An 18,071-nucleotide genomic window follows, 5' to 3' on the forward strand; every position below is an offset into this window, starting at 1 on the left:
GTGCTTCCATAATGTAGATTTATTAGAATATTCAGAGTAGTGCTATAACTTCTCATTCACTAGAGCTTCTGTCGATTGGTAGTTTTTCGTGGACTGTGTCGGTCTGTGAGACAGATGCTCCGCAATGAAATAAACCTGTAAAGCAACATGGGTGAAACCAACAAAAAAAAAGGGCTACCTAATATTTATATTACTAATTACGGAATTTACAGTCACAACATTTCATGGAGCAGTTCAAAGAAATGTGTGGGGTTTCCTCACTGACATAATAAAGAATATTAATAAATACATTTTTTTTTTTTTACCCCCCTTTTTGAGGAATTTCTAGAGTAAAGCCTCTTTGGAAAGACGGCTCTTGTTTTAGGGATATGCTACAAAATGAAATGTAGACGATGCACAAATTTGCAAGGCGAGAGAAAGTACAAACGGCTGCTTATTATTTTGTTGCTTTTTTGCAAAAAATATCAACAGGGGGGGGGGGGGGGGGGGGTGTTAATGGACAGTAGAAAACAGCAACTATATGCATCTCTGTCTCTCTCTCTCTCTCTCTCTCTCTCTCTCTCTCTCTCTCTTTCTCTTTGTTGCCAACATTTGAGCAGCTTGCGTTGCGTTTCTGAGAAAGTTGGTCTCACGTCTGTCAGGTGTGGGGAGAGAGTTGATAAAAAGCTGATGAGAGAGAGAGTCAGAGTGGGTGATGAGTTGTTCATCTGCGTCGAGTTCATAGCACAGACCGAAGCAACACACTCATTTGACCCGTCAAACAACATCTTCGGTCAGGGACAAAAGAGATGGATCAGTTGTGGTACCACGAAAACCAACAGTACAAGTCAGGCATAATTAGACGGACACATCTGTAGGTTACACTTTCTCTGTGTAGAACTGGTCACCTCTCTAAACCCAAACAACAGGGCAGGAAACTGCAGGAGCCTCAAGGTCTCCGTCTACTTTCCCATGCTGAGTTTTTAACAAAGTGCCCACTGTTTGATGGAGAAGGGCATGATGGGACAGAGAGGGCGAAGGGGATGGGACCATGAATCCTGGAAGAGGGGAGGGGGGGTGAGAGCGGGGGGGAGTCAGGACTCGATCAGTGGTAAAAGGAGGAGGAAGGGATGAACTGGGGAGGTGTCTGGTCTGGACCCTGCTGCTCTAATTGGATTTTGGGGTGCTTTTCTCCGATCTGCAAAAGAGATTTAGGGGTGGGGGGGGACCTGTTCCCTTCTGGTGTGAGCCTTGTGTGTCAGGGGGGGAGCTTAGAGGAAGTTGTGCTTGAGGGTGAGATTGAGTTTGTTTAGCTTCCGCGGCAGAGACTGGAGCGTAATGTTTAGATTTCTGCTTTAAACCCGTACCTGACCGCCATGCTCATCAGGACTCATGTGGCCGTCCGAGGGCTCTGCTGCAATGCAGCGAGTGTGGGAATGTGAGTTTGAACTGAAAAGAGACTATGCGTATAAGCATATCTGATGTGTTTATCAGCCAAAGCAGTTTGTGATTCAGCTGCACACACACACACACACAAGCATCCTTTTAGTGTTGCATCTCTAACAGAGAGTCTTGAGTTTGTTTTATGTGAGGAAGAGGAGCATGGGCAGAGTTTTTAGGGTGAAAACGATGAAGTCATTGCAGGAAAGAAACTGCTCATGTCCAGAGTTTTGCAGCTGCGTTATATTTTGGGGTGAGAGTTGGTGACCAGACCTTTTAGACTTTATTAACTGAGCTTTGAATCGGTTTGGACAGGATAGTTTTTAAGAGAAGAACCGAGGGCCTACAGCAGACTACACCCGTGGATTTGCTGTTTTAATGGGTAAGTCCTGACTCTCAACAAAAGCTAGAAACTCCTCACTGTTCCAGTAGACGGCACAATGTCTGTTTCTGATTTTCTCTTCCTCTGTGCTTCAGAACAGGTTCGTCTTGATGCCGGGGTTGGGTTTTCTGTGGAAGGAGGACAGGACTCCGGCAAAGGGCCCGGTCATACTGTCCGCCGGCTGCCAGGCCTTCAGGATCTCCTGAGTCTGGGCAGCAGGCTGGGCCACGGCGGGGTTGGACGGCCCCAGGCTGGACCAGCTGGGCGGCTTCAGCCCCTGCAGGACCGGGGAGCTGGAGGTGTTGACGTAGCCGCTGTTGATAGGAGCCGGGCTGGGGCTCAGGCTGGCGGGGCTGCCCATGTTCCCGTTGGCCGAGCCCGGCAGCGAGGCCGTGCTGTCGGGCGTGGGGCTGCAGGTGGACTCTTTGGACTCATCGTCGTCGGATGAAGACCTCATCTCTCCGCCCTTCTTCCCCCCGGAGCTGCTGCCGGAGCTGCTGCCCGTGGTGCCGCCCGAGCTGTTGGCTTTGGCGTTGGCCGCGCGCTCCTGCTTGCGGAACTTCGCGCGCCGGTTCTGAAACCACACCTGTTGAAAACGGGGGGGAAATGAGTCAGGCGGGGTTCACTAAATGGCACGCGACGATGTCATGAGAACCTTTCACCTGAAACGTGCTCGCCCCTGTGTCTCACCTGCACTCGCGCCTCGGTCAGGTCTATCTTCAGCGCCAGCTCCTCGCGGGTGTAGATGTCCGGGTAGTGCGTCTCGGCGAAGACCCGCTCCAGCTCCTTCAGCTGGGAGCTGGTGAAGGTGGTCCGGATGCGTCGCTGCTTCCTCTTCTCGTTCAGGCCGGAAGGGTCCGAGAAGAACTTGTAAGGGACTGTGGGGGGACATTAAAGGCAACATTTAAAATTGTTGCCACGTTTCAGTTGGAGGCCCTGCAAATGTAGCAGGACCCGTCAAAAATACGTCTTTAAAAGAAGAAAACTTATTTTAGAGGCCTACAGTGTTGTACGGTAGGACTAGTTACTGCTTTGTAGGAGGCGGATTGATTTATGAGTAATTGTCCCGCATTGTGTTCAGAGATGAGACAAAATAGGCCAAATTATACGCAAACCCTGGAAAGGCAATGTTGAGTTTTTTGCGCCTTGTCAACAGGTCTATACAGGATTTAAACCAAACTACTACTTAATAAATTCAGTATAAACATAATGTCAGTTTGCATCTTAAATTTATTTTGATTATTTTAAGTCCCGGCTATCTAGAAATAATTGGAAGAAAAATAATTGGACACGATCAGGGTTGCAGGCAAATGAATAACTGAACAATTGCCGTAAGGTGGGCCGAGGCTGTAGCAACAGGTGTGTGATTTGTCAATGTTGATTTCGATGTTTTAAATTATATATGTATTATTATAATAATTCTTACTATGAATATAATTATTATAATTAGTATTTGCCTCGACTATTGTCCAAATTATTATAGAATACAATATTTCACCTTTAAAAACCTCTTCGTTTTTAAAGTAATAATTGAAAAATGTGAACACATTACATTTAAATGATTACTTTGATTTAACATGCAAATGTATTTTTGTGTGCACTCATGTCATTGTGAATCATGAATGAAGTCTATTATACAAATCCATTTAAAACCATTTCATCCTGCTTGATCGTCATCAAAACGAAAAATAGATTTGACTATTATTTTATTTTTTTAATGTCCATAATGTAATAATGGAGACGACTAAATGCAGGCCTTTAGCTTCTATAACCTTTTTATAAGCCAAATCAGCCTCATCCTATCGCGCTTCTTTCTGTCCCCGCAGACCTCCAGAGGAATGAAACAAGAGGCCCCCGTACCTGAGGAGTAAGGTGTGGGCTGGTGCTCTCGCAGGGCTCCCAGGGTGCAGCTGGCCGTGCTGAGCGGCGTGCATCCCGGGTTGGAGAAGGGTCCGCTCCGGATCGGGTTGTACTGGAAGGAGCTGGCCTGGCTGCACGAGCTGAAGTCCGCGTAGGCCGACGCTTCCATGGCCGCCATGCAGGAGTCATAGGAGTTCAGGTAGGAGTAATCCATCTTATACATGGAGATGAGCCGGTGCAAACACCGGTCTGCAAACCAACAAAAAAGGCGACCAGGCGAACAGTAGAGAGGCTCGGGTGCTTTCTTTTATTTTAGGAGAATGGAGTGAATAGTGTTCAAACCAGTCAGAGTCGTCTGTCTCCCCAGTATCTCCCAGGACTCCGAAACTTCTCTTGGATTTACGGTGTGGACTATCTCACTGCCACGCGGCTGATTTCTTGTTTTGTGGTAAATAATCCAGATGTGCTCTCGTCTCTCTACGGCTCCTCACTCTCCTCCTTCTCTCTCTCACTCTTCTGCTCCTCTCTTCGGGTCTCCTCGTCGGGACTGCTCTCTCTGCTCTCGCGCTCCGTTTGACAGCGCGCTGCGGCTCGTGCGCTGTTTATAATAAACTTGGCAGAGCGCGAGACAATAGCGAGGCGGTGGTCTAGTTTCCATGACAATGCCACCATGTGAGTGAGCGTGGACACGGACGGCCCCCTCACCCCTCCCGCTGCTCGCTGCACCGCCCACGCGCTCCACTGCGTCGCGAGCTCGCAGGTGTCAGCAGAGTTAAATCGTCATACTGGAGAAAACAAACAAACCACGGCTGCTTTATTTAAAACATTTATAATGTCGGTGCTTCTTTTATGGGGCCTTTGTAATTAGCCCAGTCTCTCAGTTCAGATGTGACCAAATGCCGAGATTCGCGTTCCTTTAGATGAATCTTTAAACTGCGTTATTGTGAGCTTTTTCAGCAAACAACGTACATTTTCAGCCAAGGCAGGCACTTATATTGCGTATTGTCTCCCCCTGACACACGAGGCCTGCAATGTGCTCTCATTTCACACTATTATTGAAGAATAAATGTGAGCTGTAATTCAAGCCTAGCCAATAAGAAAGCAACACACCAGGCTGGTAGACTGTAAAAGTGCTCTTAAGGCAATAAGATACAGATTAAAAACTAAAAAACTGAATATGAAGCAGCAATATTTGTCCGATATTGGAGGCAAGAGAAAACACACACGCGCTCCGGATAGGCATAATTTTGTACTTCTAGGATTCTAATATCTCATTAGTTTTTTGCGATGTCCTATAGGATTACTTAATGATGCAACAGTTATTAATGTGACAAAGCATGAAGACAAAATGCATCTCGTTGATCACCAAAATAGTGCTCAATAGTGGTCACCGTGGTTTCGCGGCACCTCACACGGCTCGTGGAAACCAGTGAGGCTCCGAAGTCTTTATGTGGGGGGAAACGTCCAGATGTGACGGTGATTGGCGAGATTAAAAGCTCTGATTTGATTCCGATCACTTTTACGGAGATGTCATCGGCGCGAGCGTCACTTTGACGTATAGGACTAGAGAGGGAATTGGCTGCAGAGACAAGTGAGCAACCACGACAGGCTAACCGTAAACGCATTGACGCTTCATAAATTGGTTTAAGTTTATTGTTCGGTGTCATACAACGTGATAAGTCGTATCCCACACGGCCCCCGTCGCACACACACACACATGCGCGCGCAGAGGGCTGCACACCGGCAGGCAGGCGCGCGCGCTTCATGCAGTTTCCGAATCGGCGCGGCTGTATTTCATGCGCCGTTCATCAAATTAACAAGCGTTTTATTAGTGGACACATTTCACCGAATAATAGAAACCCACAAACCGAAATTTCGTTTTACGCGCACGCGACACATTAATTACGTTTGGGCTTGTGTGCGCGCGCTCTCTGTTTTTTTTTTAACCAGAGGCTGCGTGATGATGCTCCTTAATGCCATTAACCCGGCTAAACGCGCGCGCATGCGTGCATTTGTCGCGCGCGCCCGGTTAAACTACAAATAAGTACAAATAATGCGATTTGTTTCAAGCGTTCATCGTGCGGTTGGTGAGAGCTAGTGGGTGTTTTTGGGGCAGGGCGGGGCGGCACGCGGTGCGCCTGTTGATACAGCTGCGGTGCCGGTTGAACGTCACTCACGTCTGTTGCCGCGTCCGGGTCGGAGGCTCAACCAGGCCGGACGCAAGAGCCGGGACTGAAGCCGTCTGTAATTAAGTCGAAATGTAAATATTCCACCGACTGGAATCAAATGCAGCAGTGAAGATGCGTCATTATTATGGTTCAAAGGTATTTCTAATAGTTAGACTCGAGCTTTTGGTCGAGTTTAATTGTAAAATACTTTATGTGTTGTCACAAATAGGCCTAACTTAAAAAATAAAAATATTAACCAGAATTCCATGCTCCAATTTCGAAGAAAGATTGGTTTTGCATGTTAATGCACCTCGTCTGAACCCACCATGAGATCACGTCAAGTATTTCACTTAATATTAATTTTATTATGTTGCCTATATTAGGTCTGTTGTTCAGCTGTTATAAAGTTGCTTTACACCCAGAAAAAAATGCTCGTAAACAGATCTAACGCACCCATCCTAAAATCACACCCACACTGCAACATCGATATAGCATAAATACCGTTGATGTCTGTGATCCCACTTAAAATAAATATCCATTTTTATAAGCCTGGTGATTTGACCCGTCAGCTCCCTGAAGGCCACGCCGTCTGTTGTGTGTCCTCATCCCGTCTGCTGGGTTCAGAGGTGAGTTTACCGATAAACTTAAACTGTTTCAAAGTTAAACTCTCAGGGCCGTTTGTGTCCCCCCCCCCCAAAAAAAAAGAGCAGCCAGGAGCGACCCTAGCTCTCCTACATTTAGGCATTTTAACTTTAATCCCTTCAAAGCGGGGACCTTTCTCTTCCAGGCCACTAATCCGCCCATAGTGCTCCGGCGCAGGGGGAGACTTCTCCACTGCGGAGGCTTTAACTTTGGACTTTTACATTCATGGGGCGATTTGACGGAAACAGTAACGGGGATCTTTTGCATTCATGACGTCTGAGTCAACAGTGGGGGGCACAATGGTCCCCTAGAGGCTCCTGAGGGCCCCTGAGAGAGGAGCCACGACTGTGGGGATTATAGGCCCATGGAGGACTGGGTTATTAGGGGGGAGAATCTCGTGGACGCACTCAACATCGGCCGTCCGTTTCTAAACCTAGAGTTATGATTGAGTTGACATCAAAGGATCAATTCGCTTTTTCACCGATCAGAGTCGGTCGTTGGTTTTAAAGCTGCAGCATCATTATGCGATATTAAAACACAAGGCTGACAGGAGACAATACATGTACACCTAATGATTAAAACCATTAAACAGTTAACAGTTAACCATATTTTATTATAATAAAACTAAACGAAGTATTTTTTTGTCGTCCTTTCCATTGACTAACGAATTTCTGCTGCATAAATGACTAATAACCATTTTTTTTTTTATTGCAAAATGGATAATAAAACAGCACCAGGCCTTATATTCACACCCTGTAACTGCCCCCAGTCTGCCCGAGCTTATTTCAAACACGAAAGGATCTGCGGAGAAAGTCCTAATTACATTCTCAACATCCGGGCCCTCTCTGCTCCTGTCTTTCCCGCACCGTAAGTGTTTGTGATCTGCGGGGCCGCATGCAGATCGACCTCATCGACTCGAGCAGTGGGGTAACTTGTGGCGTGGGTGGAGGAGAGGCTGCTATATGATGGATGGAGAGGTGGAGAGCTGTGTGCGGATAGAGACGGGGGATAAGGGACGAGTGAAAGATGGGACAGCGGCGACACTGGTGTGAAGAAAAGCCACGCGGGAGGCCCCCAGACCGGGATCTGCGCCGTGACTCTTGGTGGTGGTCTGCAAACCAAGTGAAGCTGTCAGTCAGGGAGAGAGAGCTCCATCCATCATGGAAGCTCAAAGAGGAGCACGTCCCGTGCGTCGAAAGGCGTTTTCCTGCTTGTGGAAGCTGAGGCGGCTATTGATCCTCTTTGTCGAGATTTGTAAATTAGCCCAATATTAAGTTACTATACTTTTTTTTTTGGTAATATATTTTATTAAGACTTAATTGACGTCAGTGCCACTGATCCGATCATCCGCGCGCGCACCCCCCCCCCCCCCCCCCCCACACACACACACAGTCAAACAGCTGATGGTTGCTATGCAGCTGCTGCAATAAAACGTAAAGAAAAAGAAGAGAGAAACACTCAGAATATATGAGAATATAACGAATTAATCCTCCACACTGCTTGATTTATTCTGAGGTTAAATTTCAATTAAATAAAAAAATAACGCTATATTACAAAAAAGAAATATTACAACATCTGCAAACTTTTTTTTTTTTTTTTACAAAACATTAAATTTGCTACATTTTGGCGTTTTAAAATCACCTTCAAATCCGTATAAATTGTAGTCCGATTTTAGATTATCCAATAGATTTAAATAATAGTTGAATGTAGATTTTGCAGTTTGTTTTATGATATGGTCTTTCTATATTAATTATTAACAGTAGATTAAATCAAATTGACTGACCATTAAAATGATTTGCCACATGGGCATCATGTTTTCCCCTTTTGAATTTTGATGTTCTGTATATTGAATTATTGGACCTTTAGCCACAATGACAGACATGATGTGGATAGCACGAATAGTAGGATATCACGTTATGAATGAGTCCCCTAATGCTCAGTTAATTGCCACCTGTGTCTTTTTTACTTGTGCGTAAACGCAAAATGACTGATTGAGTTCTCTCTCTCTCTCTCTCTCTCTCTCTCTCTCTCTCTCTCTCTCTCTCTCTCTCTCTCTCTCTCTCTCTCTCTCTCTCTTTCTCACTGACACACACACACACGCACACACACACACACACACACACACACACACACACACACACACACACACACGTGCATAATACGTATTTTCATTGTTACATGTTTGGATTTAGCATGTCTCCATACTTTTGGCTCCCAGGTGGCAGGTCAGTGGGCCTATATTATTGACATAGTCTTGATATTCTTAAGGAATATTTTTTTCATTATCAGGTCTATACTTATTTTGCCTTTGCTGCAAAAAAAAAAAGAGACTTCTTTTGCCTTCGCTGCACCTCCATCCTCCATTCCATTGACTAAACCCACCAGGCCAGCGTGATCTAAACAGCCGAGGAGCTGCCTCTCCACCTGCAGCGTCAGGGAAATGTGTCGTGTCATCGCCTCTCTTAAGACGCTCTTCCCTCTCGGTGAATTTGATTGCGCATAAAATAAAATAAAAAAATCAAAGGGCCGTAACGTTAACGTCGGCCCTGCGTCTTTGCAGCCGCAGCAGCAGCAGCAGCAGCAGCAGAGGCTGGCGGCGCATTTGATTTGCCCGGTGATGGATGAGAGACGGTGGAGGAGGGAGGGGGGCGGTGGGCCAGGGCGGCCGGGGGTCCCGTCGGTGCGCCTGTCCCCGCATTTCAATCCCAAATTACCGGAATGTGCCGTGACGCTCCGGCTCGAGACGACAGCGCGCATCTAACCGGGTTAGAGACGAGCAACAGCACCCAGTGTGGTTACAGCCAACTAATCACTCAGGTAGTGCTGGTAGTTCAAAGAATATAAAATTAAACACTGATACAACTATATCCATATCTTAAAAACCAATAGCATTATGTTTCAGTCTAATAATTACAGAGGTAAACCATCCGAACATTGAGAGGAAAGGTATGTAATTAAATCGGCCTGTAAAGGATTTAAAAGCCCATCATAAGCACCGATTTTCCATGTTCAAAACATGAAAAACTCCAGTGAGTTTGGCCCAAGTCCACGTGTTTAAATCAACTAATTATTAGCAGGTCGGATCAAAACGTGAATAGCAACACAGTCTAATGGGGCGAAAATAATTGTCCAGCACAAAGGCTCATCCAGGCTGGATTTTTTGGTTTGGTCAATTGCCACAAAGTGTGGCCATTAATTTTAACCCATCAAATTAGACTCCCGCTAATCCGGGTCCAGTCTAACATCAATTCAACATGCATTCTGGGATATGACGCAGAGCAGCTGCGGTTATTCACATGCTGCTACATCTCTCCGCTGCGGCTCCAGACCTGTATTATCCTAATGGAGAACGGCATGTTACTTAAAAAAGAAGCTTTTTAGGATAAAAACACACACACACACACACACACACACACACACACACACACACACACACACACACACACACACACACACACACACACATACAGGTCCCGGGAGACCCACGCACACACGCACACGCGCGCGCGCACGCACCACAGCTGGAGCGGCGAGGGGATGGCCGCGCGCAGGAGAGCTTCTCCAAACACGCTAATTAGATCTCGAGCTCTGGCCCCGCGCTCTGAAAGCAGCCCAGCGGCGGGGCGCGCGGAGCTGTGGAAAGTTAATTGAATTAAATTCCCTCTAAACTAATTAGGCTGCAATCTGCCACGCGAGCTGTCCCTGAGCAAGGTTCGAATTAGGCGGAATGGATTCTTTCCTTTTCTTTAAAAGAAGGGATAGCAGACTGGCGTGTTTTTGGTGGGGTCCTTTATTCGTCTTTTATGCTAATTCTCCCATGGGACCGTCACGTGATTGCCCTGCGGTAACCGGACCCTGCTTCCGGTTGTGTCAGTCCCCGCCCGAACCAGAACAAAGCCGGCCCGAGCCCCAGACGTAAACTCAAATAAGGCTGCGATAACGGTGCTGCTTTACGGCTGCAAGCACGAAGAGCATCTTTTACAGCCGAGAGGGCTGAGGTAATGGAGGTGAAATCGATCGCTGTCCTCGGGGGACGACGAGGAGGAGAGGGAGGGAGAGATGAGAGGGAGTGCGGAGGGACACGGATGAAAATCCCCCGTTAAGAGCAGGGACAGATATGATAATGGGAGAGCCTGTAGTCGTCGTTCATCATTCACCACCTCCACCTGGCTCGCTGCTCCGGCCCACCGCTGCTCACAGCCAACTCACAATCAAACTTCTTCCCCTGTCCTGTCGTTTTAGTCACGTGTGCATGCAAAAAGTGGGAACCCTGCAGCAGATATGGGGCCCCGGGGTCTTATCTGCATTAAATGCATCTCAATCTGGATGAAAGAAAAGAGATGTTTGGCAAAGTCGGGTCCAGATTACTGGATCGATTATTATCAAATCCACATGACTTCATAAGAAATCTGCTTGTGATATTTTTCGCCATGTTTGCATGTAATATGGATGACAGGACAGAGATGTGAGGACATTAGGGGACAGATGGGGAACGACATGTAAGTGAGGTCCCGGGGACAGTCCAGGTCACGCCTTGAACCCAGAACTGTTTTACTGCAGTTTGACGTAAACACAGATGTGTTCCTCTCACTTCTCTTCACTCATCTCGTGCACCTTGAACTATCCTCTCCATTTGTATCAGCAGCAAAAAAAAAAAAGAGTGGAGGAGACGCATCAGGACAGAGAAGGGGGGGGGCAGCAGAGGAAGGGGTAAGGAGAGGGAGAGGAGTGAGCAGAATGTAGCGAGATAGAACGAGAGGGAGGTTAGGACGATGGAGGGCCAGGTTTCTGTTTCGCCATAATCTAATCAGAGAAATGGCAGCAGTCAGAAATAGCCTGACGGACAGACTAAGAGCCTCTTCTCCCTCCCCTCCTCCTCTTATTCTTGTCTTCCTCCGGGAGGGTAAATGGATAGACACACACACGCGCGCCAGCTCGACTTCCTAAAACCATAAAGTGTAGATGTGTTTGAGGGTTATAAGAGATAGAGGGGGGTAAAAAGCCTTGAGGTATCATAGCAAAACCTGATCTACTGTCCAGATGCGGCCGCTTCACGTCGGCTGTTCTGCTCCTTCGGTAACATTTTTAGAGTGTATGATACTTTGTTTACAGTACAAACTACAGTGAAGAAGACCACAGAGGAAGCTTAGATGGAGAGCGGTTGGCACACAAATATAAAAAACGTACATATGAATATGAATTCACAGAATATAATGAATGCACTACAGGTACGCAGGGTCTAAATCGTCCTATTATTGATTTCCCTTCCATACCAATCACAGAGGAGATGGAGAATCAGGGTTTTTGAGCTTTGCTACAATCGAGATGTGACTAGAAGTGTTATTGGAAGAAAATCTGAAAATCACTAACAATTACACTCATCATTGATTAAATCATTATCTGTTTGATTAATCTTTCACAAAGTAAAATATAGCAAGTTGCCAGAACCCACAACGACGTCTTCAAACGGCATTTTCTCTCAGACCAACGGCAGAAAAAGTAAAGAAGCTGGAATCCGTTTGTTGGCATTTTTGCTTGAACATGAATGAACTAATTGACTGACTGATCATTGAAGCGCTACAGAAAACATTTGCATTGTTGTATTCTGAATCAACGGGGAATGAATCTGTCGATGTGTGTAAGACGGGACAAATGTGTGTGTGTTGTTGGGGGGTCCAGGCTGAGCACAGTAAGAGTGAATGTGTCTTTTTCCTGCATGCTAATTCCTCCCTATGGGGAAGACGTTCCTGCAGGGTGTGTGTGTGTCTGTGTGTGTGTATGTGTGTGTATGTGTGTGTGTGTGTGTGTGTGTGTGTGTCCGACACAGAACCCCACACAGAGCAGAATTCCAAGGAAATTCCTCTGTCATGTTGTTTCACAAGGTGGACAAGCATCATTGTTGCAGATTTCCCACCCAGGCACCGGTCACTGTCACTCTCTCTCTCACTTTCTCTCTCTCTCTCTCTCTCACACACACACACGCACACACACATCCATCAGGAGTGTCAGCCCGACAACACAAACAGAACAAAAACAAAAACAGAGGAATTCCCTTTTTTGTTGTGATGACTTTATTTACGTGGTGGAGGTTGGGGATACAAGAGGGAAGAATGTCACTTTTGGCGTCTTGTCGACATGCTGTTCAGACATTTATGAAACAACACCTTGAAGATACATTTTTCTACGTCTTTAAATTGCTAGACTTGCCCAGGCTTTTACATTGACTTTACTTTACATCGACATGCATCAACAGAAACAATTCACAAGGACGTAATTAGCCGTCACTCAAAAGGGGCTGCTACGTATGTGTTTACTGAAATGAAGTGAACATTTATCAGTGAAGCTCTGCTGGTGAACCAAATGTGCACTAAAGTGAACACAACAATCTGAGGCAAAGCCAGACCATCTTTGGTGGTTAATGCTTCCTTTTCCTTCACAGGAAATGGAACTCAAAGTGGCCGTTGTTCATCCAACTTTGGCAAAATATTGTAAATTCTTAAACTAAATTATTTTCTTCCACTCTTCATCGGCAATAACTTAAATATACATCTTTAATAAATATGAAATATGTCTGTTCTCTGTTCTACACTATATTGTTGACATTAACTGTGTTAACAGCTAAGTTGATCAACATGAAGCTACTACAAACATGACGCTCACTATGACGGCTTCCATCCACTGATGACGAGGCGTTTGATGTTCATGAAGCTGATGTGAAAGTCTGTTAACACAAACTTGAGTATGCTGATTTAATATACTGTTTACAGCACACAGTTGGCAGATATTGTACTGCATGCTGCGGACAGGTTGGCGTGTATAATTACTACGTGTGTGTAGTGAAACAGAGAGGCAGTGATGTGTTTATCAGAGGTACTTTTATTGGCCTTCAAGAACCATCCTGACACTATGATGATGATGATGATGATGATCTTGTGTGCATACATATCTGGATACATCCTCTGTGTTTTCTGTGTCAGTGTTCGGGGCTGAGTGGCGGACGGATGTCCAGCGTCCTCGATGAGCTGTCCTCTCCCACCACCTCGAGGCGCAGGCTGGGCGCGCTCCGCTCCTGCTGGTCCTCCTCCTGGACGGACAGACGCAGGGTGCAGCCCTTCGGCAGCAGCTCCTGCTCGTACGCTGCCGCCAACTGGTTGACGACCCGCCGCTCAACCTGAGGGATCAGCGACGAGGTGAGCGGTGATTACATTAAACCGGTATGCTGACTGGGATGAGGTCACACAATCAGACCGGCGTTACACCAAACCGATGGCTTGAACAGCGAAAACACTTATTTGGATGCAGGAATTAACTACTGTATTCAATAACGTTCAAGGCCTTGAGAAGCCTTTAAAAAAACCTTTCAGACAACCTAGTGTGGCTTGTCTGCATACCTCATGTTTGATGGAGCGCGCTCCGTAATGCATGTTGTACCCGCCCGCCAACAGGTCCAGAACCGGGCGCTCCCACTGGAGAGTGATGTCATGGCGCTGCTTAGCCTAAAGACAGGGAGGAGAGGAGGTTACATCGGGCAGATAGGAGCGTCGTAAAGGGTCGGATCAGAAAGAGCGGAATGCTCGAGGAGCAGGAAAAACAATCAGACGCAGAGAGGAGATACTGTCTAGCGGCGTGTCTGCCAGCGCTAATCAACAGGCCCTTAATGCGTTTTAATCAAACCAGTCGATAGTAGCGATCAGAGCTGCTCATTTAGTCACTGATGTTAACGCTCCGTTCAATAAGGACGTGTTTCACTCCGGAAGATCTCAACAATAAGACTGCAACGTCACAAACACTGCATTAAAGGCAATCATGATAAACATTTGATTTATTTAATGTAAGTCAGTGACAAAAGTAATCGTGAGGATTCTGTAATAGTGACATTTCTGTTTGTGAGCACCGCTGCCACTTCCAGACGGAGACACTAAGAAATAGATGCAAACATTCAAAAGCACAGAGTGTGAGTCATGAGTCGGGTTCCTATCTGTTGCCTGCAGGGTCCGTGTTGGCTGTCAGGGCACCAGCTGTAATATTAATAATTAAATATTGATGAAGGCTCCACATGTTAAATACTGTAATCACATTATAGTGAGTAGTAGCGGCACATCATATTGATCTGCGTGTGTTCCTGCACAGCTCAGCGGCTGCAGGACGAGGCGGGCTGTGCCTTCCAGGACGAGGGGAGGACACGCATGTTAGAAATGTAGGCTCGGGCGATATGCCACGCCATATTGGTTGCCACGGTAATGGTCCCCGCGTGTCCACCATAACACAACGATAAGTCAACTGAATGAATTTTGCGCTACAATCAGTCTCTTTCTTTCCTCTCTTGTTTCTCTTTCACCGCATTTTTCAAAAGAAACGTCACAACATACAGATTTTGTGTTATTGTGGTCATATAAATGTGTTTCATGGTGCCGTTAATACATGACCGCGTGGGAGAGCACCAAAAACATCGTTGCATAAAAACTATTTCTGTAAGTTACTAATAATGATGAGTTCAAATATCAACATTATGAATGAAACCTAAAAGGATAACCCACAGACGTCGCTTATGTTAGCAAAAAGAACACAAATGGTCCTATTTTTGGTGATTCTTTGGTTTCAAACCGAATGAAAAAGGCGGCTAGAGAACAAGAACGATGGGATTTGTAAGTTGTGTGATAAACAAGTCTTAAACTCATCATCACCATCCCACCAAATACGCAGTTCTGCCACCGACTCCATCCACCAGGGCAGTTACTACCTATGAATTGTGGCGTCTTAAAGCGATGGTTCGGAGTAAAATGCACCCTAGGTCATTTCCACCATGACGTCCAGCCAAATACCCCCTCAGAAGCATTTGTAGCGATGGTCAACATTGGTCAAGATAGGGCGATCAGCCGAATGGCTTAGTACTGACGTGATGGTACATCTTGTATATCTGGTAAATTACCCCACTAATAATGCATGGAATGTTACCAAACTTCTGCAGTAGTACACATAGGGTATGTACTCACAAAACGAGGCCATTCGGCTGATAGCCCTATCTTGACCAATGCTGACCATCGCTAAAAATGCTTCTGAGGGGGTATTTTGCTGGATGTCATGGTGGAAATGACCTAGGGTGCATTTTACTCCATCGCTTTAAGCCTACTGCTACATATGCAGGTATTTATATCTATGGATGTGTATTTCTTCAGCTTTTTTGGACAATCATTTTTGTTCTTAGTAAAGCAACGTGGTCAGTGGGGGAATTTCAATATCACCCAAAGAAGACTGAAGACTGAACACCCCTCCCCACACATTGTTGCATACCTTCTTGGCCCAGAAGTTCAGCTCTTTGCTGACCAGCTGTAGAAGCTCCGAGTGACAGAACGGCAGGAAGTATACAATTTCATTGATCCGACCCAGAAACTCGTCCCTCCGGTAATGAGCCTGGGGAGGAACCAAAGAATTAACATTGACAATCGAAGCCTCTCGGGCCAATGGCAGCACGCCGCTGCAGAGGAGCAAGCCGCTAAACTGCAACATTTCTCTGTAATTACAGCCGAGCTAGGCGCATTTTATCTGCGTTAGTGCGTGTAACCGAGTTACCTTCAGGATCGGTCGAATCACAGATTCTTTAAACTGCCGGGAGATTTTGATGTCGTCACTTTTCCGTACGTCCTCTGGGGAAAAGAACATGGGTGTTCAGTTTGGATTTGAGTCACCTGTCGGACCAGCGTGTTAACAGAATGTAAGATGTTGATGATCTCATGACAAGACACGGAGGATCAGAGGTGGAGCCTGACTTGCGCCTTGCAGTGTATGAATGTGTGTGTGAATGGGAGAATGTGTACTATAAATTTGGACGACAGCGCGTCAATTTTGGTTTGTGATTGCATGTTTAAGTGTGCACGCGATTCTCTCACCGAGGTTGTCGGCCAGCTTTCTGCGGCTTAACGCCTCGGCTTCCTCCCGAAGCTGCAGTGCATGCTGGGCGATTTCATCACTTGCCACGTTAGACGTCATGATGAAGATGGCGTCTTTGCATTCGATGGTCTTGCCCTTCCCGTCTGTGAGGCGACCCTGAGAGGGGAAACACGGGGATGAATGCCGCTTCGCAAAGATATCGCCGCCCGTCTCCCCGTGTTTGCATACACACCTCATCGAAGAGCTGCAGCATGATGGTGAGAACGTCGGGATGGGCCTTGTCCACTTCATCAAACAGGACAACAGCGTTGGGACACGCCCTCAACAGCTTAGTCAGATGACCCCCTTCCTCGTGTCCCACATATCCTGGAGGGGAGCCAATGAACTTCGCCACCTATGAGACGAAGGGGGGGGAGAGAGAGAATGCACAAAATATTTAAACCATGTTACACGGAACAATCAAACAATCACTTATGTGTTTGGGGCAGATAAAACGTGTCCGACCTCGTGTTTCTCCTGGAACTCGGACATGTCCATACGGATGAAACCCTGCAATCACACGATGGGTTAACCTCTTCAGTCTGTATCTTCACGTTGAATATGTGCTACTAATAGTTGCCATGGAAATCAAGACAAATTGGATTCTCTGCCGCTAAATGAAATGTCTGTTTTTTCGATGAGAAGTCATAATGTGTGTGTGTGACGCTGCATACCTTTTTGATGTCCTTGTGCATGTAGCGAGCCACCTGTTTGGCCAACTCTGTCTTTCCTGGGACACCCGCCATACAACGGTCAGAACAGAGGCATTGTTTAATTATACAGCTATATATATATATATATATATATATATATATATATACATACACACAACAATCCCCACTTTTTTGGAAAACATCACTATGCAGAGATTTCAGGAAAACAGGCTCATTTCAGACAGCGAGGCGATCTCTGCCTTTTTGCAAAAAATATCAAGGAAGAGGGAAAGGGTATTAATGGACAGTAAAAAACTCAAGCAACTCTCTCTCTCTCTCCCTCTCTCCCTCTCTCTCTCTCTCTCTCTCTCTCTCTCTCTCTCTCTCTCTCTATCTAAGTGCTGGCCTAAATCCCAGCGCCTCCCTCAACAAAGCTTTCAATCATCTCTTGCTCTCCAGAAGCACACATTATGTTGCTAAAATATTCTGCATATAAATGCTCATATACGATATTGATGTCTTGTGTTTGGTATGCGTATGGGTATGATGATTGTGTGTGTGTGTGTGTGAAAGGCTGTGTGTCTTGTTGCCGTGTTTAATATTGATGTCTCATGGCCACTGTTTGTCGCTGAAGGCAACAGAGAATATGAACACCGTCTCTCCTTCATCTATCTCTCTGGCCTGTCATCTCACCATCTCCCTCTTTTTTAGCCATCTATCTGGCCCTTAATATCCCGCTGTCTTCCTGCTTCCCTCAGAACACACACACACACACACACACGCACACGCTCACGCTCGCACTTCTCCGTCTTGCTACTGTTTGAGAACGTTTAAGCTTTTCCTACAAAGCGCAGCTTTAACCATCACCCTTTATTCCTACAGTGTGAGAGGGAGATGTGGTTCTGTTGTAGCACAGAATTTAGACGGTCTAAATTCTCCCCCCAGTGGACATCTTTAATTGAAACCGCTGTAGTGTTGGACCCTCAACGCTGTGTGTCAGCAAGAGGTTCCTCGGGTGTT

The 18,071-nt window shown here is 46.2% G+C and overlaps 2 protein-coding genes across 2 annotated transcripts in view; both read right to left on the bottom strand.

Moving 5' to 3' along the window:
- Positions 1 to 569: 569 nt before the first annotated feature.
- On the bottom strand, positions 570 to 4,187 carry phox2a (paired like homeobox 2A). The gene is made up of 3 exons (XM_084019117.1): positions 3,662 to 4,187; positions 2,492 to 2,679; positions 570 to 2,387 (listed from the first exon to the last, which is right to left on the bottom strand). Exons 1-3 carry the CDS (start codon positions 3,882 to 3,884, stop codon positions 1,893 to 1,895), a joined length of 906 nt encoding a protein of 301 aa, XP_083875243.1. The 5' UTR covers positions 3,885 to 4,187; the 3' UTR covers positions 570 to 1,892.
- Positions 4,188 to 13,327: 9,140 nt separating this feature from the next.
- Positions 13,328 to 18,071, bottom strand: part of clpb (ClpB family mitochondrial disaggregase) — a 27,444-nt gene continuing 22,700 nt past the window's right edge. The window contains exons 9-16 of the mRNA XM_084020050.1: positions 17,073 to 17,128; positions 16,864 to 16,908; positions 16,592 to 16,753; positions 16,359 to 16,515; positions 16,042 to 16,115; positions 15,763 to 15,882; positions 13,863 to 13,967; positions 13,328 to 13,642 (exon numbers count right to left, since the gene is read on the bottom strand). Coding sequence (XP_083876176.1) covers positions 13,445 to 13,642; positions 13,863 to 13,967; positions 15,763 to 15,882; positions 16,042 to 16,115; positions 16,359 to 16,515; positions 16,592 to 16,753; positions 16,864 to 16,908; positions 17,073 to 17,128 — 917 coding nt within the window. The 3' untranslated portion in view covers positions 13,328 to 13,444. The remainder of the gene's footprint in view (positions 13,643 to 13,862; positions 13,968 to 15,762; positions 15,883 to 16,041; positions 16,116 to 16,358; positions 16,516 to 16,591; positions 16,754 to 16,863; positions 16,909 to 17,072; positions 17,129 to 18,071) is intronic.

Source organism: Eutrigla gurnardus, assembly GCF_963514095.1.
Source record: "Eutrigla gurnardus genome assembly, chromosome: 10".
NCBI lineage: Eukaryota > Metazoa > Chordata > Actinopteri > Perciformes > Triglidae > Eutrigla > Eutrigla gurnardus.